Here is a 26,823-nt window from a genome sequence, read left to right on the forward strand (position 1 = left end):
GTCTGAGAAAATTGATCACTATTTTATGCATTGCAGGGATGGATATAAAAATTTATGGGGGTTTGTTGTTGTTGCTGCTGTTGTTCTTTTAATAACTCTTTAAAAGTAATTATATTTGGAAATGCCTAGAGCCAAGCATAACGCCTGACTCCTGGAAGGCACTCAATTACTATCTAGTGTTTGAACAGTGGGATAGTATTCCATATACCCTCAGCTAACACGGTCACACCAAGGATAATTTAGTGCAGGGGGAAACACACCATCTCTGGGGCAGAAGAGACATTTTGGTTCTGCCCTACCCCTTACTAACCTGTAGCTTGGCCAGAGGCAGGGAAGCTTTGTGCTGCAGTTTACCTGTCAACAGAGTACAGAATGCCAGGGCATTTGTTATTAAAACACACCAATTCAACTGTCCAACTAGGTTGACGGTGGCATTGCATAATCCTGTGCATTTAACCTCCTCTTTTAAAAGTTGAAGTTGGTGGTGTGGAGCAGAAGGGAGATCAGGATTTGCACTGTTTGAGTACATGCCAGCTCCGGTTTCAGAGCCTTAATCTGAACCGTGGGAAAACTACCTAAAGTGTGGAAACCAGCGAATGGATTCAGCGAAACACTGTTTAGGCAGCCTCTGTCTAAAAACTATACCTTTGACCTTAATGTAATAATTAAAGACACCCAAATGTCTGAGCACCCATCTTCTGAAGTTTAAAAGTTTAATGCCTATCAGCACAAATTGGCTTTATAGGGTAGAAACCTTGAGTTTGCTGAGTGCTTTGGAAGGATTCAGATTCTGAAGTACTGGACTGTCAAGCCATTATGGAGAAGATGCCCCATTTCTTTGATGAGCGCATTGCCTTTTGATCTGCTAGGAGGTCTTTTTCTAATTTTATATTTCCACTTTTTGACTACCATTTTGTCTTTTCTTTATTTCCATCTGTCATTTTCAACATTCTCCATTTTGTCTTTTCTTCAGTGGAAAAATTTCATCAAGTGTGGATGCTGTGGAAAGGGAGGGGCTGTACTTTCGGGGTCTCTCTGCCTGCCGGCATATTTCTATCTTCCGAGCCCTCACTTCACAGGTTTGACTGAAACCCCTCTGGAACTAACTGTACAGAGAGAGGCAACCATGTGATATCTATCTTCACAAGCCAGGCTGGCTCGAAGGGGTGGAATGAAAGAAAAGCAGCTTAACAATTATGGAAGTAAGAGGAGATTTTCCTCCTGTTCAAGTGCAAATAATTTTCCATTGTTGTGCATTTTCTTTTTTTTAGGACCACCAGAAAAAAAAGTGGTGGTGCACCTCAAGAAGTTGGACACAGCGTATGATGACTTGGGCAATTCTGGCCATTTCACCATCATTTACAATCAAGGCTTTGAGATTGTGTTGAATGACTACAAGTGGTTTGCCTTTTTTAAGGTTAGTTTTGTTGGAAAATACACTCATATTTTCAATTATTAAAATCTGAAGTGTCTTCTAGTCAGTAGAACCTTAGAACGTTAAGATTAAGATAGCCAGAATTGACACCACTTTTCTCAAGAGAAATTAGGTGGTGTAATTTTGCCAATTTATTTAAAACTATAATTTCAGTAGATTAAAGCACCTGATCGATATTTGAATATGTACAATTCGTCTATATTTCAATTTCCAATGTGGTAAATGTAAATAAAATCTTAATTCACTTTCTTTATTGCTTCACCTTTATTTCTAAGTGTTGGCTTAATCACTTGATTTTGTACTGAATCTGAGGGAAAGCTATAGATTTTATAAAAATAAATTTGGAGTTACTCTGCTGTCATTCTTATCAGTTAGTTCTGAAAAGTTGACCTAAGTGACTCACTGAAGTAATATGATGTTCTGAATCGATTAATGTGAATAACTTATTTGACTAAACTAAGACAGAGCACTGGAGTTTCTCCTTGGACTAAGTAAGAGGTTGGGCAGCCAGGCCAGCTCGTGTTCTTTAATCAGGGAAGAACTGTTGTCTGTTCTTACACGCTAACACATTGCTTCCAGTCGCAGGCACATTCCAGGGTAAAACAGTTTAGTACAGATTGTAGTCCATCCCAGATCTCCTAATGAAGTTGGAATCTTTCCTGTTGGCAGAATATGATATGTTTAAGTAAATTGAAACCACAAGCCTGAGAATAGCTGTTTCTCATTTTAAATCAAGTGTAAAAAAAGGCAGACTTTTTCATGGGATAGGGTTTGCAGCCTTTAGAACGTCTGGTGAAAGTTGGCCAATTCTAGGAAGTCGTGGGAAAGTGGGGGAATGACTGTGTTAACGATGATAGAAGACAAAGCACCATGACTAACTTCAAAATTTATTGTGTTTTTTCCCATGGGTTGTGATTTAATCACAAGGATACAGATCTGAGCCAACCCTACTTCTTCCAGTAATAACTTCCAACATATATATCTTTATATTATGAGGAGCCCCTCTTTAAAAAGAAAAAAAAAGCAGAAAGGAAAAATTGTTTCCCCTCCCCTGGATTGGCTGGTCTCCTGCTCAGCTGGCAGGAACTATCTATCTGTGTTGGCTGTTGAGGGCCAGAAGTCCATTTTATTAGTGGAAGCCCAGGCTCAACTAGTTATTATTTTTAATATTATCCTTGGATATTATGTATTTTTAAAAATATAACAATATCTATATGAATTTTTAAAACTGTAGTGTATATGTGGTAAATATATTTCAATCTGATTATAATTCAGATTATATCATATAATCTGGTTTGCATATTCTTGAACCTACGGCTTTTCAGACTTCTTATAGGTACTCTGTCCTAGCCCTTCACTATTTTTTTTGCCTTCAGGTGGAGAGTTCCTATGGAATTGATGCAGAAGGAAAGAGATAGTCAAGGCAGTTGTTACTATGTATCATCCTCCCCTACTTCCCCTCCGCCCCTTCGCCTTCCTTCTCTCTGCCTTTCCCCTCCCCTCCTCCTTTCTTGCTTGACACCTAATAGGCACCTTAGTTCATATTTATTAAAAAAAATGAAAATGAACTGAAGTGGAATTCAGTTGAAAAATAGGTTGAATAAATTATGTAAGTGCAAGACAAGGAGTAGTATATAAATAGATGAATAAATAGTTTTACTCCTTTGGCTTAGAAAAGTTGTTATTCTTCTGTCGAATTGGAGAAACTGGTGGGGAGACTTCAAAAGTCAGCACTTAAGTCAGCATTTCATTACTCAACTCACAATCAAATATAGGCATGGGCAATTTCCCTCCATTAATACTGTTTAATCAGTTTACTCTCAGCTTAAACAGTCCGGGTCTGGTAACTGAAGGAGGAGTCTGAACACTTCTTTATATTTCTTTTTAAATCATGGTGCAGCGGATTTGGTATTTTTCCATTGCCTCAGAACATTAGTAGCAGGTCAACAGAAAACAACTGTTTAAGGTCAAATAAGGTAATAAATGTTCTCAACCATAAGTGGGAAGAGTCAAAATAAATGCTGTTGTAGGACAGAACCATACCTAGTTATCTGCTTTTGGATGGTATTCTCTTGTTAGGAATAAAAATAGGTAGAGTGTCTGCTACTGATTTCAGTATATATTTTTTAAGTGTGCATTTGACCAGAACCATTGTCAGGACCATGTTTTCTTTTCCTGCTTAAAAAAAAGCTGCTCTGACAGTCAGTAGTTAAGTCTTAAGATAAAGATCATAATATCCATAAGCAGAGTAGGATAAACATAAGATACTTGGTTTTAAAATTTCTCTTAACACAACCATACAGTTCCAGATAAACATGTTTTTCAAAGTGATAAAATACGTGTCCTTTTTGCAAATCGAACTGAAAGATAAAGATAATAGGGAGCAGAGTTTTAAAACTTATAAGAAAAATGATAGAGTGGGGTTGATAGGAGAGTCAAGTACTTTTGGTGACACTTATTAACACTAAAAGCTTGCTGGGTTTCACCATAGCATCAGGGGATTTCCTGCTGTGGGGCTGGGTAAACCAACCTGGAGTGTAACTTCAGAAAGCACAGACCTATTTAAATGAGCAACGCACAGGAGACTTCTTTTTCAACAGACTTAGACAGTATCTTTAAAATAAATATGATTTTAATTTTTAAAATATTTTTTTTGATGGAGAATTGTTGAAACTCAACCATTGTTTTGTCCATTTAAGTGTCTTATGTAAACTATGGCAGAGTCCATTCAACCTATAGCCTTTACAGCAATATCTCACAGATTTTTGCCATATATTCTGACTACATTATTCCCTACTTTGTTATTTTACAAATAATTTTATTTCCAGAACTCTCCATTGACTCATACCAGACCCTACACTTGTTTCTTTGGGCCCTCTTCAGATACGCTTTCATCAGACTGTTTCTTATTGTTCCTGCTAGAGTGTGCCGAGCACGTGATCCACGCAGGGTGCTGTTAGGCCCCTGCTCCACCTCCGGCTCCCCGAGAGCATCCTGGAGCTCAGCAGAGCAGACAGCTTCCACATCCTTCTCCCTGTGTTTCAACTTTGAAGCAATTGCAATACCAGTCCCAATTACTAACAACTTCCTTTATTAAGTTCTCCTTCTTCGGGTTTCACTTGGAAGATGAACATTTCTCATGACTTAAGTTTCCTGTGTCTTCTTGTCCCCTTGGTTTTAGCTGCTTGATCTTTTTTTTTTTTTTTTTTTTTTTTTTTTTTTTGCATGTGAACTCAAGCTAGATAAAAGCTTGGCAGGAAGTGAATCTTAACACTGAAAGTTTGTGCATAGTTTGAGTTGGGCAGAAAGAACTAGGTAAATATTCTTGAAAGATATATTTTCCTCTCAGCTTCCTATAGACATTCAGTTAGCTGAACTCTGTAGGGGGATTAAAATTTAAATTCATTTAGGCCCAACATAGGCAGATACCTAAACATTGGAAACAACTGTATGTAAAAAAATAAGAAGTATTGAATAATTAGACCTATGGCAAAATGGAAACTTTTTTAGTGATTTTCATCTCAATTTTCTTTACAAACAATATGCTGCCCAAAATAAAATACAATACTGTCTGCAGGCCAGTTTCTAAGACTATCAGATTTTAATAGCATTTTGGTAATAGATGGTATTTTCCAATAAATTTGTACCCCTCAAAAGTTCCTGTATATTAAAAGCAGCCAACTTCTTATAAAAATACAATGTAACAAAACAATATAGGCCCTGGCCGGTTGGCTCAGTGGTAGAGCGTTGGCCTGGTGTGCAGAAGTCCCGGGTTTGATTCCCGGCCAGGGCACACAAGAGAAGCGCCCATCTGCTTCTCCACCCCTCCCCCTCTCCTTCCTCTCTGTCTTTCTCTTCCCCTCCTGCAGCCGAGGCTCCATTGGAGCAAAAGATGGCCCCGGCGCTGGGGATGGCTCCTTGGCCTCTGCCCCAGGCGCTAGAGTGGCTCTGGTCACAACAGAGCGATGCCCCAGAGGGACAGAGCATCGCCCCCTGGTGGGCAGAGTGTCGCCCCCTGGTGGGCGTGCCGGGTGGATCCCGGTTGGGCGCATGCGGGAGTCTGTCTGTCTCTCCCCGTTTCCAGCTTCAGAAAAATACAAAAAAAAAAAAAAAAAACCAATATAAAGGACATTTAATTCTGGTTGAATTTATGTGATGGATAGACAAAAACTTTTTACTTCTTTATGCTTTTACTACGGTGTTCAGTTTTTACAAAGAGTTTGTATAGAGCTGCTGTATCTGCCATCCTCTCTACCAAATCACCCGGTGGAGGGGAGTCGTGGAAAACAAACTAAACTCTAAAGAATATCCTCCAGCTGAATAGGCATTCTAACCTTTTACTTTTTCTCATTTCACTTTCTCTGTGGCCGTAAAAGCAAGCAGTAGAGGAGGTCAGATTTCATTTTGAAGATTAAGTTATTCAAGAAGAATATGTATAGAAGGGAAGCTAGACTCATTGTGGTTGAAAACTTTATTTGGTTTCAGTTAAGCAAACTTCACTGACTTCTGAGTTTTGCTTGGGGCCCACCAGTCTTATTAGTAGAGCTGTAAGTTAAAAAAAAAACACACAAAAAACTACCATAGTGATTTTTAAGCAGGTTGCTACTTAGAACAGGAATATTGCAATCTTGAGATGTTTGGGGGAAATGGTTGGTGGAATCTATGCCAGAGGATTTATTTGCCCATTTTATGTGCCAGTGACTTGTAAGTGTTAAGTCTGTCAAAACAACCAGAGCTGTCAATTACATGTTTCTATAGTAAAGGATTTGGGAATCTTGTACCATTTTTCTACTGTGCCTTCTGGGTTCATTTTTAAGATGTAACAATTTAGTTTTTAGAATACTTATTAGGATAGGTTTACTTGTTTCGATATAGATTCAAGATAACATGACTAGGATATTTTTTAAAAACACCTTGGGATTTACTTTTAAGAGTGTTTCAATTGAGGAAAGTAATCAGAAGTTTAACACTTAATGCACGCCTAACAATGTTTTTTATTTCTTCTTTATTTTTTTATTTCTTTATTAACAATGATGTTTAATCTCAACATAATGACTCCGTTTCCCATTGTAAACCCTTCATAGGATGTCACTGATTTTATCAGTCAGTTGTTCATGCAGCTGGGAACTGTGGGAATATATGATTTACCATATCGGAGGAACAAACTGGGTGAGCTCCATTGAAATATTTTTAAGTTTCTTGTTAAAAGCAAGCTTCCCTCCTCCTGGTGGCTTATGCAAATTAATGTCTATTCTTCAGGGAGATGGAGATGAGACTGGAGAGATAATGGTTTTCTTGTAGATTTCTTGCTTGAGCTTACTTATTTGCTACCTCTTACATGCCTGCACTGTTCTGTTTGAGTTTTTTCACTTTAGAGGGTTCTGTTTGCACACGTCATAGTAGCTTTCCCAGGTATGATATTTATATCATAAATAGATATGAACCCAAAAGGAAAAGACCCAGTTAAGCAAAGGTTAGCTTAAGTTCAGTTCAAATCCTTGAAGTAGCTATGCTGCCTCAGGTTTTTCATTTATTTTCCCAACAAGACTTTTGAGGTAACCATGTGACGCCATGGCATTTTAAGTCTGTCTTTCCATAGAGAAGGTAGCTCTTCCAGAGAAATTGACATACCTGTCATTCATTTCTGTAAGATATCACCCATCTTTTTAAAAATGGCACTCCTCTCAGAACATAAAATTTGGACTGGAAGAAGAGTATATTTTTCACTCTTTATGTTCTTACACTTTCAGAATAGATATTTAAATCATTGTTCATGGTGGATCCATAAATTTATATGTCCAGAATTTTGATGGGAAAATGGGTGGTTAGAAAGTAAAGTTGATAGGGATTTAACCTTCCTTGCATTTTAATGTTTTTTCCCCTTTCCCTTCCTCCTTTACTGAGCTCTTAAATACCAGAAATGAGATATGAAAAACCGAACTGGCTATATAGCCTTGTCCAGTAGCAGTGTTTGCCAAACTGTTTAAAGGCTCAAAGTGGTCTACATATCTTCCAGGTAGGATAGCTCATTAGTTATAACATTCCATCTGGTTAAAATGAAAATTAGACCTGAAACTAATAAGCTGCTTCTTCTGAGTTCTTTTCTCAGAAGTTGAATAAGTATAGGTTTTATTAAATAATTTTCTTAATTGCAGAGCTTTTCAGAATCTTTATTATATGGGGAAAGTTTAGGAGAAAAATATAATAGAAAATGCTCCCAAAATAAATTCACCAATTTTTCCTTACAAAAAATAAGGTATTCTTAGAATGTAGTATTGGCTCTTGAAGGGAATGCCATATTTCCTGATGTATAAGATGCACTTTTTTTCCCTGAAAAATTTGGGGTCTAAAAACTGGGTGCGTCTTATACAGTGGTTGTAAATTTTTTACTTGCATTTCCCGCTTTTTCATGCTTGATTTTGCGCTCATTGTTGAAGACGGTGATTCATCATCAGATACAGATGAGGACAAGCTAATGGATGGGAGTTTTGACAGAGATGAGGAGTTCTATAAATTTACGATGAATAAAACTTGAGTACAATAACTTTATGTAATACATTTTTTTTTCCAAATTTCGGGCCCCAAAATTAAGGTGTGTCTTCTCTATGGAGAAATACGGTATATAGCCTTGCACCTGGAAATGTGGATCCATGTAGCAGTAAGATTACATTTAGAACAAATAAGGTATACGTGTTGCTAGATTAGCCCATTTCTTAAGTAAATTTCAAAATGTTTTAGGTTTATACAGTGGCAGTTCATTTCAAATGCATCTGCATGTGCTTCTTGAGCCTGTAGGCTGCATGGCCAATACGTGTTGCTTCAGCGTTCAGCTTTTGGGAATGGTGGCTTTTTGGGAATGTCTTAAATAATAGCATTGCAAATAATAGTAGTAATACCAACAGTGCAAATACTAGTACAGGGGGTCCTCAGGTTATGACAAAGTTCTGTTCCTACAACAGTGACATAACCCAAATTTTGGTGTAAGTTGAAACACACCCCAGCCTAACACAAACAGAACACTTGTGCTTTTAAGAGTCTAAAATAGCGTAGGTAAGCGTACTGGGGGACGCCAACTCCCTCCCTCACATCCCCCGTTACTGCGTATTCTTCCATCGTGTGCAACCAGACTAGTTCTCCCACATAGTCCCTAGGTACCCCGCTAACGGTGGAAGCCAAAACACTCACATCTCATTTTTTAAAGTTTTTATGAGTGTGAGCATCATAAGCTTGAAACGTCATATGTCGAGACTGTCGTAACCCGAGGACCCCGTACTGGTATTTTTTCACTTAAAAGAAATGAATGTGATTAAACATTGTTAAGAGATAGTATTAACTCTAGTTTTTATTGTCTTGTAGTTATTAAATAAAGCATCTGTTGAGGGGCTCTTTTAAAACCACAGCCCAAAACAGGCTTTGGGGCTAAAAGGCAGAGCAGCATGCAGCACTGGACCTACCTACCTCTAACAGCTAGCGGAGTCCTCTAGCAGCTACAGACCCTTCTGGAGTCTTTATGGTGCATGTAACCTGCAGAGGAGCCCGGGGGACCTACCTCCACGGCAGCTGCCCTCCTGAACATTTCCGTGGGAAGCAGCCACCACCATTTTGGAAAGTGAGCAGCCAGAGACCACGCAGGAGAAAGAAACAATATTCTGGAAGTCTTAGGTGGCTTCATCGTTCAGCCTTTGAGTTAAAGGAACAATGTACAATTGAAGGATTTTTTTCTCTTTTGAATACTTTTCTATTGAAATGATTCTTCCAAACAGGCTAGGATTGGTATTTTGTGTTTCATTTTGTTCACAGTGCAAATTTTCTTCATAGTTAAATTATCTTCCTGAATGCCTTTTCTTTTTCTAATTACCTTGAGAAAACCCAGCATCTATTGTAAGAGAAATTAAGCCTTCAGGGATATCTTGAGATATGCAGATATGTTATTGCTGGGAAGATGGTTTTATAGAAGAGACTTTCTGGGTTAAGCCAAACTGCCTAAGGGTTTTTTGTTTTGTTTTGTTTTGCTTTGTTTTTTTGTTCTGGTAGTCTTAGGTCTGCAGTACCGCTGCCAGAAGATGGTATGGTTAATACATTTTATGTTTTTGTTTGTTTTTCTTTTTTGATTAGGTGCCAGCTTTGTGCTAAGAATTTGAGGTCCTTCACCTTGTGTAAACCCTATAAAGTAAATGTTATTGCCGGCTTCATTTTATTGATAGAGATAATTAGTACCATATAATACTTAAGTTCACACACTGGAGTGTTAACTGAGAAGGGCTAGCTAGTCTTTCACACCTAAGCACTTCCTGAGGCTAACAAGAGAAACAAAACCATTTCACAAAGCAGTGCAGGGATTGGAGTCACATTTGGGTAGATTTTTTGGTGAGTCCCAGTCTGCAAACATCACGAATGTGAATGTTCGTTTAATGGACTAGATCACTAGAGTATACATTGCATTGGCTCCTGTTGAGATTTTAAAAGAATTGGCTTGAAGCTTAGGTTTCCTTTCCAAATAAGGCTACTCACTTTCTTTCCTAAGCCAGGGTCCTGTCATTCAAGACAAAAAAAAATTGCTTTCTCCTTCCCTTTATAGTTTGCTGAATTAGAAGGAGAGCTTTGTAATCTTCAGATTAAGTACAATTTAAGTGCCTTTGCCAAGTTCACACTGATTGCTATCATTTAGCTCTTTCCTATTAAACAATGGACTGGTTTCCTCCTCAGTTGTTGAGAGCTGATTAATATCAACCTTGGTAACAAAAATGTGGGGTTACACCTAATTCATATTGTCTGGGAGGACTGCCCTCCTGCATCTCTACTGAAATGGAGAAATCTTTCTCTAGATAGCAGATTGCCATCTTTATATTATGGGTTCAGATAACTTTTTGTAACATCAGAATTACTGGCCTGTGGTTCTGGGAAGGTTGTCTCTTCTAAAGATGAAGTAACAGTACAGCTGATTGCTACCTGAATATTTTCTTTCTTCTGGACCCGATAATTTTTCTTTACTCGGGACCTAATTCCAGGTCTGTGAAACCCTCCCCAACTCTCTCCGTTAGTGGGGGAAATGCCATTAATTTGGTTCCGATTGTGCTTTGCAGGTACCTCTGCGTTGGTAGTACTAATTGCTATAATGGAATGAATTAATAGCATGTCTTTATCTTGTTCTAGACTGAAAATCTGTTCATTTTCTTGTATATCTTAAACACCTAATTCACACAGAAATTTATAGGTGCTTGGCAGATTAACTACACTTGTCTTTTCAAAGATTTTTCACAAGTATTACTAGTTTACAGATAATTAATTCTTTAGGGTTATGGAAGCACAAATCAGGAATGGTACTATGTTTATACTTTTGGTCTTCCTGCTCTAAAATATATCAGAGTCCAGTATCCTAAGAGAGCTGTATATTTTTAAACTGATTTTCAGGATGTAAATACTGACAAAGCAACCAATATGTATAAAAATATACTATGGAATTTAAAATAAACTCTACGAAAGTGATTTTGATTTTCTTTTTTTTTTTTTTGAGAGTAAATTTGCATCTAATTGCTTTGATTATGGAAGAAGCGAAGATTTGGTGGGTATGAAATGGCAAATATATGGGTTAGAAGGCCTCAGGATATAATACTGCTTAGCATTCTCTGTTGTGATTGCCAGCTTGTCCTGTCCTCTGGTCTTTAAACACCATGATAGCAGGGATCACCTCTGTATTACTGACCATTTTGTTTCCTGTGTTTAGCACAATATGTGACAAATAATAGGGCTTCAACAAATATTTGTAAAAGGAAGATAATTGAATAACGTATGTCATTGTGTTGTCCTGTTTTTCTGATATGTTTCTGGAATTACTGTCACCTGAGTCCTGAGAGCCTATGGTGGACTCTCAGGCCTTATTTATAGAATGACTTTGAAGAAAACAGATGAGGCTTTTAAATTTTATTCTGCTTATTATAATTTTTGTATGAGGCTACAGAGGTCAAAATTAAAAAGAGTGTACTTTCAGAATTACTAAAAATTAAATTAACTGTCAGGGAAAATAACTTTAGACGACAGTGGTTCCCAGTCCTGGAGAATTGCCTAGCCTGGAATGCTGTAGGTTATGCTACGTTCTTACTAAGTACAGCGAGAAATACCAACGAAAGGTTAGATTAGATGAACTCTAAGATTTATTCCAACTGTACAGTTTTAAGCGTTTATGAGGAAGGGATGTAAAGTACAAGATAGGGAATATAGTCAATAACATTGTAATATCGATAATTATGTGTGGTGTCGGGTGGTGGACTTATTGAGGTGATCGCTATAAATGTCAAACTAAATTGTACACCTGAAACTAATACAATCCTGTATGTCAACTGTAATTGAAAAATAAATTTAAATTAAAAAGAGTTTTTGAGCCCTGGCCGGTTGGCTCAGCGGTAGAGCGTCGGCCTAGCGTGCGGAGGACCCGGGTTCGATTCCCGGCCAGGGCACACAGGAGAAGCGCCCATTTGCTTCTCCACCCCTCCGCCGCGCTTTCCTCTCTGTCTCTCTCTTCCCCTCCCGCAGCCAAGGCTCCATTGGAGCAAAGATGGCCCGGGCGCTGGGGATGGCTCTGTGGCCTCTGCCCCAGGCGCTAGAGTGGCTCTGGTCGCAACATGGCGACACCCAGGATGGGCAGAGCATCGCCCCCTGGTGGGCAGAGCGTCGCCCCTGGTGGGCGTGCCGGGTGGATCCCGGTCGGGCGCATGCGGGAGTCTGTCTGACTGTCTCTCCCTGTTTCCAGCTTCAGAAAAATGGAAAAAAAAAAAAAAAAAAAAAAAAAAAAAGAGTTTTTGAGCAAGTAAGTGGTGAATGAGCCAAGGGATTTGGGCTGCTTTGTTGAGTGGCAAATTGCTGTTTTCCTGACTAGTTCTGAACATGTATTTTGGTTCTCACTAACGGTCTTTTCAGTACTGGAAATAAATAAATTTATGACTCCATTTTTACATGTAAATCGAGCTTCCAATTCCTGCAATAAAATGCTGGGAGTTATTTGGTTGCAACCATTGTGACAGTTTCCTGGCAGTTTCACAACTTATTAAAACTCAACTTTTTGAAAAAATGGTTGTCTATTTAGTAAGCAGAAAACTAGAGCAAATCTGTGAAACTAACATAGAGAAGTTTATTTCCTTCTGAAGAAACATCTGGTACACTTTGCAAAATAGTAGTTTAGTACAATGTGCCGTGTTTTCTTTTGTTGCCGTCTAATGGCATTGCTTGTCCCTCCAGACCTGAGAGCAAATGAAGTGGTTAATGTGCACTTATGTAGATTATACAAGGTGGGGCAAAGGCAGGTTTATAACTGTTAGTATGAAAAATACAATTATTAATAATAATACAGGAATAAACTGTTTCATGTAGTCACAACTATAAACCTATCTTTGCCCCCCCCTGGATGTTTACAGTAAACCAACAGCAAAAAACTGAATAAACATTTTTTTTGTTTTTAAGAGTTGCTAGAATGTAATATCTCTGCGTATGTAATTTAATGATTCCACTTTTCTGAAACAGTGAATCAATAAGCCTAGATGTCCAATTTTTTATTATATATTCCACAGTATATATAAATTTAAAAATTATATATATTCACTACTATACTGTCAAACATAGAAATAACAAATATACATAAATAATATTTGATTTATTTATCATCACAAAAAATGTGCCCTGCCAAAATATGTTTCATTATGATAACTTTTTAAAACAATAGACAAAATGCAATGTAAGAGTTTCTGTTACCAATCATTTTCATTACCGTAAGTTTTCAACATTTGGAAACAGAATTTTCTAATTCAAATCTTTGACAAATAATTTTACTGATTTTGACCCATTTTGTTAAAAGTTTGAAGGCATCACAGGTTCAGTAGAGTTCAAAAGAATTGCTGTTTGACATTAAGGATGGTGACAGTTTAATAGACAAATTCGAATGGAAACATTTGCCTTATTGATAAATAAGTTTTAAAAGTGAACACTGCACCCCTGGCCAGATTGCTCAGTTGGTCAGAGCATGGGCTCAATAGACAAAACATGCGGGTTCGATCCCCAGTCACGGCACATAAGGAACAGATCAATGTTTCTGTCTGTCTCTCCCTTCCTCTCTAAAATCTTTTAAAATCTTTTTAAAAGTGAATACTGCATTTCAGTGTCTGTTTCTAAAACCTTTTAACATGGCTGACATACTAGGAATAGGGTAAATGTGAGCTTTGTCATTTTTTAAAATATTTACCGCTATTTACATCATTAGTATTTGCAAATATACTGGTTTCTTTGCAGGTTTTATTTTAAGCTACTTGTTCACTTCATGAGAGTTAGCTTGATTAAATCAGTAAGTACACAAATAAATTTGAGCAGGCCCGTTAAAAGGGAATATGCTATGTTCTTACCACCTCATAAGCCGCATACGATATGTGACGAGAACATCCCATATTAGGACTTGGTGGAGGTATCAGTGTTGCTCTGTATACTAAGTAAAAGTGGAGATTGGTTTTTAATTTTCTATATTTTAAATATAAATATAAATTATAATATGTTCCCAGTATTTCTATGGATCATTTTCCCTATATTAACTGCTCAGTTGACAGTTTGGGCTAAAGCATAAATTCTCTAATGGCATGGATCAAGTCTTAAACAGCTTTGTATTTCCATGGTTTCACATGGTAGTGTGTATATTGTTAGTTGTTTAGTGTTTTAAACTTTTTAAACTCTTCAGATTTCATGTCATCTTTATTCTTTATAGGAATCCAGTGAAATGTAGGTGTCATTCCCATTATCAGGTGAAGAAATTAAGGCTCTCTAGTAGTGAATCGCTTAAGGTTACACGAGTAAGTGGCAGAACAAGTATTTAAAGATCAAAGTCCTTTTAACTAAGCTGCATTTGTCTCATAGCCAGTGCATTACATAAAGTATTCAAATATTTGCTAAGTATATTATTAATCAGGGAAACAGTGGAACAAGGTTTAAGTGAATTTTCTCCCCCTGTGTCTAAAAAACAGTTGAGAAAGAGATCCAAAAATAAATAACAAGTTCAAAAATAGATCAACCTTTTTTTTTTTTTTTTTTTTACTGGTTAATATTACTACTGAGAACTCATTGAGTATTTGATGAAATGATTGGAAAATGAAAGAAGGGAGTTTTTGTGAATGCTTGGCAACCCAAAATGGTATTTTTAAAGAACAAATGGATAGTTATTTAATCCTGGCTTTTTGTTGTTATTTTTGTTTTGGGGGGTTATTTATTTATTTGAGAGATGCAGGGAGAAAAACAGGAACATCTAGCTGCTCCGGCAACTTCCACGCTCTGGGAGGATACTTCAGCCAACCAAGCTCCAATCAACTGAGCTATCTGGCCAGGGATTAATTTATTTTTATTTACTTACTTATTTATTTATTTTTTGAGAGAGAGAGAGAGAGAGAGAGGAAAGGAGAGAAGGGGTAAGTGAAGCATTCATCTGTTGTTCCACTCAGTTGTGCATTCATTGGTTTTTCCTGTGTGTGCTCTGACCAGGGATCAAACCTGCTACCTTGTTTTAGGACCATGCTCTTAATCAACTGAGCTAACTGGCTAGGGCCAAATCCTAGTAGTTTTCTAAACATAAGTGCAAGGGTTTGGAGGTTCTTCAAATTTTATGAAATTATGTATTTACTGCAATAGAAATTGGCATTAAGTGACTAGAAACTCAGATAACCCACCGTGCAAGGCAGTATTCAGAGACTAATCTTTATATAAGAGAATGACAATCTTTAGAAAAAAAATTTGGCTACATTTCAACCTGGATAGTGTAGCCAAGACTTCAACTTCTTAATTGGTAATAATTTCAAAAATCACATAAGTATTTTACAATAGCAGGAAAAATGACAGATATCCTGGGGAACATTCAAACCCAGAAGATAACAGCACAGTGTGTGGTCCTCTCAAGTAAAGGTACTGAGTCCTTGGCTTCTGGAGGGGTCAATGTTTCATTTCTCTTAAGTTGAAGCTGGCAGGAGCAGTGGTTGGCTAGTCCTGTTCTACCTTTTATAAGGTAGTTTCAGATTCTGAAACAACTAAATTATTTTAGATTGGGGAAACTACAGAATAATATGAAATAAAATTTTTATTTTCTTCATATATTTGTTTGAGTTAAAACAAAAAAAATACAGGCCATGGCCAGGTGGCTTAGTGGATAGAACACCATCCTGGTGTGCCAAGGTTGTAGGTTCAATCCCCAGCCAGGGAAAATATGAGTGCACAACCAATGAGTGCACAATCAAATGGAAGAACTAAGTGAACAACAATTGATACTTCTCTCTCTTTCTCTCTCAAATTAATGGAAAATTTTAAAAAAAGTTGTATTTCTTTTAGGATTTCTTAGATAAATATTCTAAGTATATAAATAAGGAGTGACCTGGTTTTATGAATTTGAAATAGGACAGGAAGCTTGAAGAGGTACTTTGGAACTTCTAGGTCAAGCTAAGTTTACTGATAGGGAAAATGAGAAATGTCAGAAAATTGACATTTCTGAAGTAACATTATGAGTCAGAATTCGATCTCTGATGTCATGGCAGCACCACACTTCTATTAATTTTAAACTTTGTATTTTTTCTGAGTTTCTATGTTATTGTTGAAACTGCGGTTGGCCTTTGTTGTTCTAACTGTTTCCTAATGCCAGTTTCCTACTAACTGAATAAACAAAAGTTCTGTTCTCACGGTGGTGTGTGTGTGTGTTTGTGTCTGTGGAAAGAATAATCTCATAGGCTGCTGTGAAAATTAAATGGGTTAGTACATATAAAACAGGACTTATGAGGCAGAGGCTATTATCATATTCCTGCTTTTATAGATGAGAAAACCAAGAGCCCGGAGAAGGTAGGAAATGTGGTCAGGATTCCACAGCCCGTAAGTGGCAGAGCTGGAGGCAGTCTGGGAAGTCATGCCTGAGGACCATGTCCTTCTGATCTGCATTCAAACCCTTGACCAAAATGGAAAAAGGCAGCTTAGCCAAGCACAGTGGGAAGTGGCCATTAGTGCTTCTAGAGTACTGAGGTGGCCCTTGAAGGGCTTTGGACAGCAGTATGGACCTCAGTTATGAGGTCCAAATGTCCAAAAAAAAATTTTAAGGAAAGAATAGACAAAGCAGTGACCCTTGTAAACTGTCAATCATATTTGATTTTTTCCTTCTCCATTTAACTTTGCAAAGTCTCTTTTTGTACATGAGAAAAATAATGCCTATTACCCCAAGGAATCGTTTTGAGGCTCCAGTAATATAGATGGAAACTCTTTGTGAATTGGCTTTTCAGCCTTAGCCACGTGGACTGTAAGTGTGTCTCCTCTCTGCTTTTGCACCTCATGTTTCCTTCTCTAGCTCTCTGTGAGAAGACACAGTATACGGAGATGTGGTACATGGAATTGGGAAGAATATTTGGTTTTAGGAGTCCTTGATTATAAATTCTAGACAGACCACCTCCTTTTGGTCTATTTTTTTGTCCTCTGAGATTACATTATTTATATGTTCTGCTAAACATAAGATTTATGAGTAATCTGTGAAATATTCTGAAAGTATGAAGTGATAGGTACATGTGAAGGTCCAGTAGTTCTGTAATACTGATGAGGAGGAGGCGTACAGTCTTTGAACAAATAGGAGTGATCAAGGGACTGCAGCAAAATCAGTTATGCCCTAATGATTTCTTCCCCTGTCAAAATAACTAGTCAGCCTTCCTCTTACAGGGGAAATTTATTTGGCAATAGCCATCATGCTTATAACTATGACTCAGTGTGCCAACGTGGTGAGCAAAAACCACACTGGTAAGAAACAGGCCTATTTCTTCTACTTTGAATGTCCCTAACTCTTTGGTATGTAGGGAAAGCCATTTTATGTGTGGTCTAAATTTTTGCTTAGATGGGGAAGTTTCTGGGCTTCTCCAAGCATGGTTAGCTTGCTGAACCACATGATCTTGTAATGAATTATTTACATGTTTGTTTAATTTATTGAACTCTAGACTTTTTGTTTTATAGAATTTTATTGCTAGCAGACACTTTCTATTTTTATTGATTGTTTTTAAAGAGATAGAGAAAGGGAAGAGAGAGAGGGAGAGAGAGGAAAATGTTCTTTTGTTGTTCCAGTTAGTTATGCTTTATCATTTGTGCCCCAACTGTGGGATGAACCCACAACCTTGGGGTTTTGGAACAACGCTCTTACCAACTGAGCTAACCAGCCAGGGCCTGAATTCTAAACTTCTGAAGAGTGGGGCCTCATCAGTACAAATGTGTGTGCACACCTAGCACTTTGCACAATGCCTGGGAAATATTATGTGACCAATAAATATTTGATAAATAAAAGACATTAGCAGTATACAAAATAAGTCATGTAAACAGCGATTGCTTTCAGGAAGTGTAATTATAATATTGGGTAAATCCAAGTTGGCAGACTCTAGTAACGTGTGGACCAGCCCTCATAGATGTCCTTTTCGAGGACTTTGTAAGTGATGGGTCTTTTTCTTAGGAAATAAGAGTACTTTTTAAAGTGATTAATTTCACAATATTTATATAGCAATCTCTACTTGGTAAATATCCAAGAAAATCCCACCCAGAAACTCATTTCACCTTTTATTTCCATTTTAAAAAAAATTATATTTCATAAAAAAAAGAAAAATATATATTTGCTTTCAACTTAAGTACAATCGTGTATTATATTTTTTCCTTTAATGTATCACAGGTGTTCTTTTTTTATTGTTCGGTAGAGGGGACTGCAAACATTTTCTTAGATAGTAAATGGCTTTGACCTTGTGAGCCTTAAGGCTTCTGTGGCAGCTGCTCAGTGCTGGTAGCCCAGAGGCAGCCACAGATAACACATGAGCACGCAGCCCGGCTGCGGGCCAGTAAAACTTCATGAACACAGGCACCCGCCTTCCCTAGCCTAAGTTTGCTGACCTCTTTTCTGTGAAACTCGTACTTACCATTGAAAATGTTACACAGTATTCCTTTGAATTATTGGTGTACCTAATCATTCTTGTACTTAGGCTTCTCTTTGGTTCTTGTTTTCTGTTTTTACCTTTTCTGTTCTATGGCAGTGAGCATCTTCTGTGTTTAGCAGGGTGTTTTCCATTTGTTTACAGTATTTGATGATTTCTGTAAGGTCGATCTCAAGAACTCTTTAAAGTCTTGTGAAGACTGCTTTCTAAAACAACAGTGGCAGTGGCAGGCCTGGCTTAGCCGCACCTGGCCTGTGTGACGAGCATGTGACAGAGCAGAAGGGAAGCTGTGCCAGAGAGATACACCTCCGAGAGTTGTAGGTCACATCATATGAGGTTACTAGTGTTAGACTGCTATCGATCTATAAAAATTGCTGTTTAATGTGCCATATTTCCCCATATGTAAGACACACCTTAATTTTGGGGCCCAAAATTTGAAAAAAAAATTACATAAAGTTATTGAACTCAAGTTTTATTCATCATAGAATTCATACAACTCATCCATGCAAAAAAGCAGGAAATGCAAGTTAAAAAAGAAAACTACAACCACTGTATAAGATGCACCCAGTTTTTAGACCCCAAATTTTTTTAAAAAGAGTGCATTTTATACATGAGGAAATACAGTTGTTCAGCATCATAAACATAATTTTGTCAACCTTTTCACATAACATAACCCTCTAACTTTGCAGCCCAATTATGTTTTAGGCCTTATTTCAGTGTTTCTTGTCCTGAGTTGGAGCTTTAGCAGACCTGAGGAGTGGTGAGTTGAACTCATGCTAGTGAAGATATTCTTGGCCAGCAGTAGATAAGATGAGCTTCACATCATGAACCACTAAGATTGAAGCAAAAGGTACCTCTGAGTAGCCCGTAGTAATTTATCTGGTGCTATATTGTTTAGTGGGTGGTGAATCCAGGAATCAAATCCAGCTCTTTGGCCATACGTTTCTTAGGCCATACGTTTTTGATTCTAACACTAAATATGATTTGAATTCAGAGATAGTTAGGTGCAATAGGGTAATTTTATCTTTAAGTGTGGTTTAAACCCACTTATTCCTCTAACCTCTAGGTTTGCAAACTACAATCCTGTTTTTATAAACAAAGTTTTACTGGCACACAGTCTTGTTCATTGATTTATGTATTCCCTATGCACCTTTCTCATTGAGTGGTTGTGACAGAGTCCTTAGTGCCTGCAAGCCTTAAACTATTACAGTATGGGCCTTACAAAGGAAGTATGCCAACCCTTGCAGGCAGGTAATGTGGTATTCATTATCGTAGAGTAGGAGTCCGCAAACTACAGCCTATGGACCAAAACCAACTGTTGGGCAGATAAAATGTATTATGCTCACTTTGTTAAAGAGGCCGTTGCCCAGGTGATATTAATGTGTGTTGAGAATTGTTGTAGCCTGAGGCTTGGTTTTGGGATTAAGCCTGTCCCACCCTTTTTGGTGTGAGGTGGTACAATCCTATCATGCCTCATAGAAGTGATTTTGTATTAGAGACTTCCCCATTATGTATATTGGATTAAGGGTTTGGATTTCTACACTATAAAATGGGAACGGAGCGGGAGTTTGCGCTCTTGGTTCCTGAGGTTAGCATGAGAGAGCAGAGAGAATAGAGCCAGCAGCGGGAGGAGGCCACATGGAGAAGGCCAGGAAAAGCAGCCACGATGGCGGAGTACTGAGTGAGATGCCAGTTTGTACAGAGTTTGTATCTGGGATAAGGAAGGAAATGGGGAACTGAGGAGAATAAGGCTGTTGAGCTAGAAACCTTTGATTCTAGGAAACTCGGATAAATCAGTAGCTTTGTGAGCACTGAATGTGACTGGGTTTTGGAGCCCAGTGTGTATTTTTACTTGCCCGCCGGGTGCAAGCTAGATTAAAGACTATGGCCCACCAGTTTTTGGCTCCATGGTTTCTTTACCGACTGTCCGAATCCAATGCGAACCTGCATGGGCTGGGCTCCTCTGATAGTGGCCCTGGCCTTGGCTCCTGGCTTTACACCAACCTACTGTATGCTTTTGTCCTGAAAAGTACTGAAATACAGCTGACTGTGGTGCCAATTTGACTGCTTTTGTTTCATTAAATAAAATAAATGCCTGAAATTGTGCTCAAGTCTCTCCTAGAAATTTAGTGTGCATTTTTTTTCCTGCATCTCCTCTTCCACGAGATGTGACAGAAGGAAGGGTTTTAGGCTCTGGAGCCAAAGCCACTGTGTTCAAATCCTGAATCAATCACTTTGTAGTTAGCATTGAAATAAGACAAGGGCCACATTAGGGAAATAGAATATGCAATAATCAGATTACTCTAGCTCCCTCATGATCAGAATAAGATAAACAGAAGGAAGGATTTTGTTTAGTCCAATGGAAATGTTTATAACTTATTGTGTGTTTTGTTGGAGTGGATCTTCTCTGAGTGGAAAAATATAGTCTGATAGACTGAGCAGGGTTTTGTTTCCGTCACTTAACAGCTCTGTTACCTTAGGCAGAAGGTACATGTCCTCTCTGAGCTGAGCCTCTTTTCTTGCTGGTGAAAAGGAGACCTGAAGCCAGCTTCCTCTTAAGTTTATTGTTGAGGATTAAATGAGGTAATTTGTAAACTGCCTGGAATGTGGCAGTTACTATAAAAATGTTAGCTCCTTTCCCTGGCTTTCAGACCCAGATGTGTTTTGTTATGTAAATTTTATTTGGTGACTAACAATGCTTATCATACAGACATTTATTTTTCTTCCTTTTCTGGACTGCTTTCTCAGAATGTAAGCGCTCAGGGTGAAGTTTTTATTTAGGTTGGCAGAGGCTGATCCCTCAGGTGAAACAAAGAAGGGTGTCTCTCCTGTGAGAGTGGGCCACAGATTCACTTGGTCTCTCCTTCCCTTATTTAATTGCAGTATAAAAAGGAGGGCAGCCATGTGACCAGTTACTGCCATGAGACGATGCCTGGGTGGGTGCATGATGTGCTGGGCCGGAACTGGGCTTGTTTCACCGGAATGAAGGTGGGAACCACCTCGCAGAGTGTGAAAGTGACCATGGCACACCTTGGCAGTCTCCAGGAAATGTGAGTTGTCACAAATGAAAGATATATTTACTCTTGTTTTATAGTATATATAATTGAGTGTATATTAATTCTTGGAAAATTTTATTTTGATCATGTAAAATTATTTGACTTGGACACAAATCTTTACTGGAAAAATATTTTGACTGACATAATTGAGAGAAGAAATCATTTTTTTTCCCCAAAGCACTCCAGAAGTAATGTGCCAATGATGTCTTTAATGAAAATTTATATGAGGACTATAAATTGCAATGACTAATAAAGAAAAATAATTTTATTATCGCCAAGTGAAAGCATGTTGCATAATATTTGTAGATACATATGTTTATGTTGTGACAAGTGTAGGTGATAATAATTGAACATAAAATTTAAACAACGGTGATTGAAATTAAAATTCTTAGAATTTATACAGTCTGTGTCACTTGCTAGGGTTGCCACAACAAAGTACCACGGGCTAAATGGCTTACACAGCAGCAACTTATTTTCTCACAGTTCTAGAAGTTAGAATCAAGATCTAGAAGCCAAGATCAACATGTTGGCAGGTTTGTTTCCTCTGAGGCCTCTCTCTTTGGCTTGCAAATGGCCACCTCCTCTCTGTATCCTCATGTGACCATCCATCCCTCTTTCTGTGTCTTCATTTCCACCTCTTAGAAAAACACCATCCATATTGGATTAGGGATCACTCATATGACCTCTTTTTACCTTAATTTTCTCTTTAAAGGCCCGATCTCCAAATGTAGTCACATGCTGAAGTATGCTAGAGGTTCGAACTTCAGTATGAATTTTGAGGGGACACAATTCAGCCTATAACATGCAGTTAATGTTTCTGTTAAGTTAGGTGCACCTTAAGTAACTATGAACCACACAAACAGGAGATTTCTGACTTTTATTAGTTTGGGAAGGAGAAGAAAAATAACTATTATTGGTAGCAACTTTTTCTGTTTTACTTAGTTGTGAAATCCATGGAAAGTACACCTGAATAAATCATCTGAAGCAGGTCATGCAGGAAATGACTGCAGCAGAGGGGTGGGGGCATGAGTTTAAGGAGGATGAAATGTACTTGTTAGAAAAGTGCTGACCTGGATCTAGACTAATCATGCCCTCATTTTTTTTTTCTTTTTGAAAGAGAGAGAAGGGTGAGAGGTGAGAAGCATCAGTTCATAGTTGTGGCACTTTAATTGTTCATTGATTGCTTTCTCATACATGCCTTGACTGGGGATCTCCGGCCGAGCCAGTGACTCCTTAGTCAAGCCAGCAACCTTGGGCTCAAGCCAGCAACCTCTGGGCTCAAGCCAGTAACCTCTGGGCTCAAGCCACCGAACATGAGGTCATGTCTGTGATCCCACACTCAAGCCAGTGACTTCACACTCAAGCTGGTGAGCCTATGCTCAAACTGGCGACCTCAGGGTTTCAAACCTGGGTCCTCAGCATCCCAGTCTGATGCTCTATCCAACATTGATAAAAACATTAAATCATTATCAATGTGGCTGTACATTTTTTCTTACTAATTTCAGTGTTGCCAGGTTCTTTGACTATATCAAAATGGTCCCTGTATGAACATCTAAATTAAGAGAAAGAAAAGTTCACAGTATGACTAAGATGTTACTCGGCTTAGGTATATCTTGCTTTGGAAAGTTTATGGAAGTCTTGGGTAGTGAGTCACACTTAAGCCTCCGAATCTTATTTAGTAGTAATAATATGATAAATTTTATAATTCTTAGCACCTGGCACATGGGTATGATACATATTTGAATTAAATGAATAATCAACTCCCCAAATTTTCTTGCTTTGTAAACATGCTTTGTGTGTTATATTTATTTACATCTGAATCTAAGTGTTTAGCATCAGGTAAACCAGTGCTTCTCAAATTTTAATGTTTGTGAGTCATGAGTGGTGGGGAGGGAGGATCTTATTAAAATGCATAAACCCAGACAGTCAGGGTTGCATTTCCAATGAGTTTACAGGTTCAATAACCAAAATTTAGTAACAAGAATATAAACCGAATGTTCATAAGAAGTAATTGTTTTAATCATGTAGTTATAATATTTGCCATGCTTTATATACATTATATACTTTGCCCTCTTCTTTTTATTATTATTACAAAGTTATAAATGTGTATTATAGAAATTATAGGAGGTATAGAAAGATGGTGATCCTATGTCACCACTCAGAGGTAACCATGGTTGGCATTTTAAAAATGTACTTACAGTCTCTGGCTGGTTAGCTCTGTGGATAGAGCATTGGCCCAGTGTGCAGAAGTCCTGGGTTTGATTCCTGGTCAAGGCACACAGGAGAAGAGACCATCTGCTTCTCTTCCGCTCCCTCTTCCCCTTCTCCCCTTTTCCCTCTCACAGCCAGTGGCTCCATTGGTCCTATCATTGGCCCCAGGTGCTGAGGAAAGCTCAGTTGGTCCAAACATCAGCCTCAGGCACTAAGAATAGCTCAGTTAATTCAAGCATCAGCCCCAGTTGGCAGTTGCTGGGTGGATCCCAGTTGGGGTACATGCAGAAGTCTGTCTCTCTATCTCCCCTCCTCTCACTTAAAAATGTACTTATAATATAAATATATATGATATTTTCCCATACTTGGTTAATTTTGTATAAACTTCTTTGATATCCTACTTTTTAATTCAATGTAATGTTAGCACCCTTGCATATCACTAAATAATCTTGTAGACATTTAACTAAATAAATTATATAATAAAATAAGTACCATTATTATTATTATTATTTTGAGACAGAGAGAGAGAGAGTCAGAGAGAGGGATAGACAGGGACAGACAGACAGGAATGGAGAGATGAGAAGTATTGATTATTAGTTTTTTGTTGCGCGATGCAACACCTTAGTTGTTCATTGATTGCTTTCTCATATGTGCCTTGACCGTGGGTCTTTAGCAGACCAAGTAACCCCTTACTCGAGCCAGTGACCTTGGGCTCAAGCTGGTGAGCTTTTGCTTAAACAAGATGAGCCCACGCTCAAGCTGGCGACCTCCGGGTCTTGAACCTGGGTCTTCCGCATCCCAGTCCGATGCTGTATCCACTGCGCCACCGCCTGGTCAGGCACCATTATTATTTAATTAGCCCCTTTTCTTAGAACATTTGTTTAGGTTTTTATAATCTATCACTGGTATAAGTGTTTTATTGAACATCTTTATATATACATCTTACTTAGCTTGAACCTTTATTTTCAAAGGAGACATGCCTATATCTCTCCTCTGGTAAAAGTGGATGGTGACTTTTGGATTCATAGGTTGTCTCTTCATATATGAGCCAAACCCAAATTTACTTTGCTGCCAGAAAAACAGCTTTGTTTGAACAAAGGATATCAATACAAACTGTACTATAAACAACGTTTTATTTAAAATACGAGGGGCGATGAAGAGGATGTATTTCAAAAGCCTCATGTGCTTAGAGCCAAATTAAGTGAATTTTTCAGTTCAAAAATTGCTCCCAAGGGTACCTTAGCTAGGTCGTATTCTGCATGTCTTACTATAAAATGACTCAAGTACAGTGAACTAATATTAGGGTGAAGGATGGTTCAGGGATGCTTAATATTTTGATTTTTGTTATATGAAATTGGTTTTATCTTATAATTTCAGTTTATCTAAATTATGTGTTCTCTGTATTTACTGTTGCTTGTCTTAATCACTGGAATTCGACATTGTGTGCCTCTGTTTATACTGTGGTGCAATGAATGTGTAGAATATTTAATACATTTTTATTTTAGAATAAAGACTATTTTGAAGATTGGAACAAAGTACTAATGTTGTATTACACACACACACACACACACACACACCAACAAAAAACAAAAAACTGCCTTCCTGAAAGATTATACCACTTTCCGCTTCAGCCCAGAGTATAAGAGTGCCTATTATAATGGAGTCTATTTACAGCAGTAAAGAGTGTACCTAAAGCTATCGTATTTTTGTTGGCAGGTATTCTAATAGGCTCTACAAATATAATCACGGCTTTGTGAAAGCGATCAATTCCGCTCAGAAGTCTTGGACTGCAACCACATACAAAGAATATGAAACTTTGACCCTAAGAGAGATGATCAGGAGAGCTGGCGGTCACAGTGGAAGACTCCCCAGGTCATAAAGCGCATCTCTTTACCGCGAATAAAGATAGTTTGTATTGAATGCCACTCCCCTTCCAACCAGTGTCTCCTCCTGGATTGCCACCACTTACTGGTCATCCCAACTTAAATTTTTTTCTGTTATCTTTTTTTCTGACCTTTCCCCTCAACTATTTGTACATACTGAAATGCTCTCCCAGTCCAATTTATGCGTTTTGCTTTCACAGCACCTGCTGTTTCCATGACTCCCTTTCCATTTTCTAAACGCAGGCTTTATTAGGCCTTCCTGGCTCTTTCCTGCATTATGGATCAGCCTCCTGCCTCCTGTCTCTTTGGTCCTGTTTAGTGGTCTCTTTCCCTCTCTGCCCCCATTCTTCGCCAGTCTATAAAATATTGCCAGTTTCGTCTTTCTATACTAAGCTATTATCATGTTACTACCACTAGCTAATGAATAAATTTAACTTGGTAGCAAATACCATCTAAATTTAGCCATAACTATATTTAATAACGTACTGTGATCTGCTTTTAAACATAACACACAGTTACCAAAAACTTTCCTTTCATATAATCTCCATTCATACCCTTCCCTTTGCCTCAAATCCCCCTCAACTTGCCTGTAATAACTGTCAAATTTGCCACCTGCAAAAATCTCCAGGTCCTCTCTCTGTTTTAAGGCCAACAGAAAATGATTCTTGTTTATCTATATACCTTTACTACGCTCAGCCAGAGTGGTGTTTCCGATCTTCAGTTTATATAGCCCATGGTGTTTTCTTACTTTGGGAAATTAAGTTGTAATTCTTTTCATTTATAATATCAGGAATTTGGTAGATTTTTAAAAATTATTTCAAAACTGTAGCTGGATCTATCAGAGTACATAGTACCTTAACATCTGCTGAGTAGTTCAGGAAACTTCCCTGACGCCAGACCTTGGTACAGGAGAAATTGATACAATTGAAGGGCAGGAACTGCAAACCAATAGATGCTAATGGGATTCAATAAATTGTGTGGGTTGGTATTTTCCCTTAGTACATCATAACATTTTCCAAATTTCTGAGAATACACTGATTATTTCCTTAATGTTAGAGTTCTTCGTTCAAATTTTATTGCTTTGAACAGGCCACTAATTGATGTTAATTGTTAACTAACTAAAATGCATTCCAACTTTTTATCTGCAGACTAATAATAATCCTAATTCTCTGGCATTTTCAACTATGAGGCTATTTGGAGATTGTTCCTATCCAATTGATAACATTCTCTCATAGTTCTCCCCTTCTTCATACAGAATTTTATACAATATTTCTCAATTTCTAAGGAATTTC

General features: G+C 37.9%; 1 protein-coding gene across 2 annotated transcripts in view; it reads left to right on the plus strand.

Annotated features, from left to right (window-relative positions):
- CTSC (cathepsin C) overlaps positions 1-26,823 on the plus strand; it is a 40,139-nt gene that overhangs the window by 813 nt on the left and 12,503 nt on the right. The window contains exons 2-4 of one of the 2 annotated variants that reach the window (XM_066248594.1): positions 1,272-1,417; positions 6,520-6,604; positions 8,792-11,805. In XM_066248594.1, the coding sequence (XP_066104691.1) occupies positions 1,272-1,417; positions 6,520-6,604; positions 8,792-8,802 (242 nt within the window). In that variant the 3' untranslated portion in view covers positions 8,803-11,805. Of the gene's footprint in view, positions 1-1,271; positions 1,418-6,519; positions 6,605-8,791; positions 11,806-21,264; positions 21,432-25,364; positions 25,521-26,823 lie in introns of those variants that run through there. The other variant, XM_066248593.1, reaches the window with a different exon arrangement.

This window comes from Saccopteryx bilineata, chromosome 1 (genome assembly GCF_036850765.1).
Source record: "Saccopteryx bilineata isolate mSacBil1 chromosome 1, mSacBil1_pri_phased_curated, whole genome shotgun sequence".
Lineage (NCBI taxonomy): Eukaryota > Metazoa > Chordata > Mammalia > Chiroptera > Emballonuridae > Saccopteryx > Saccopteryx bilineata.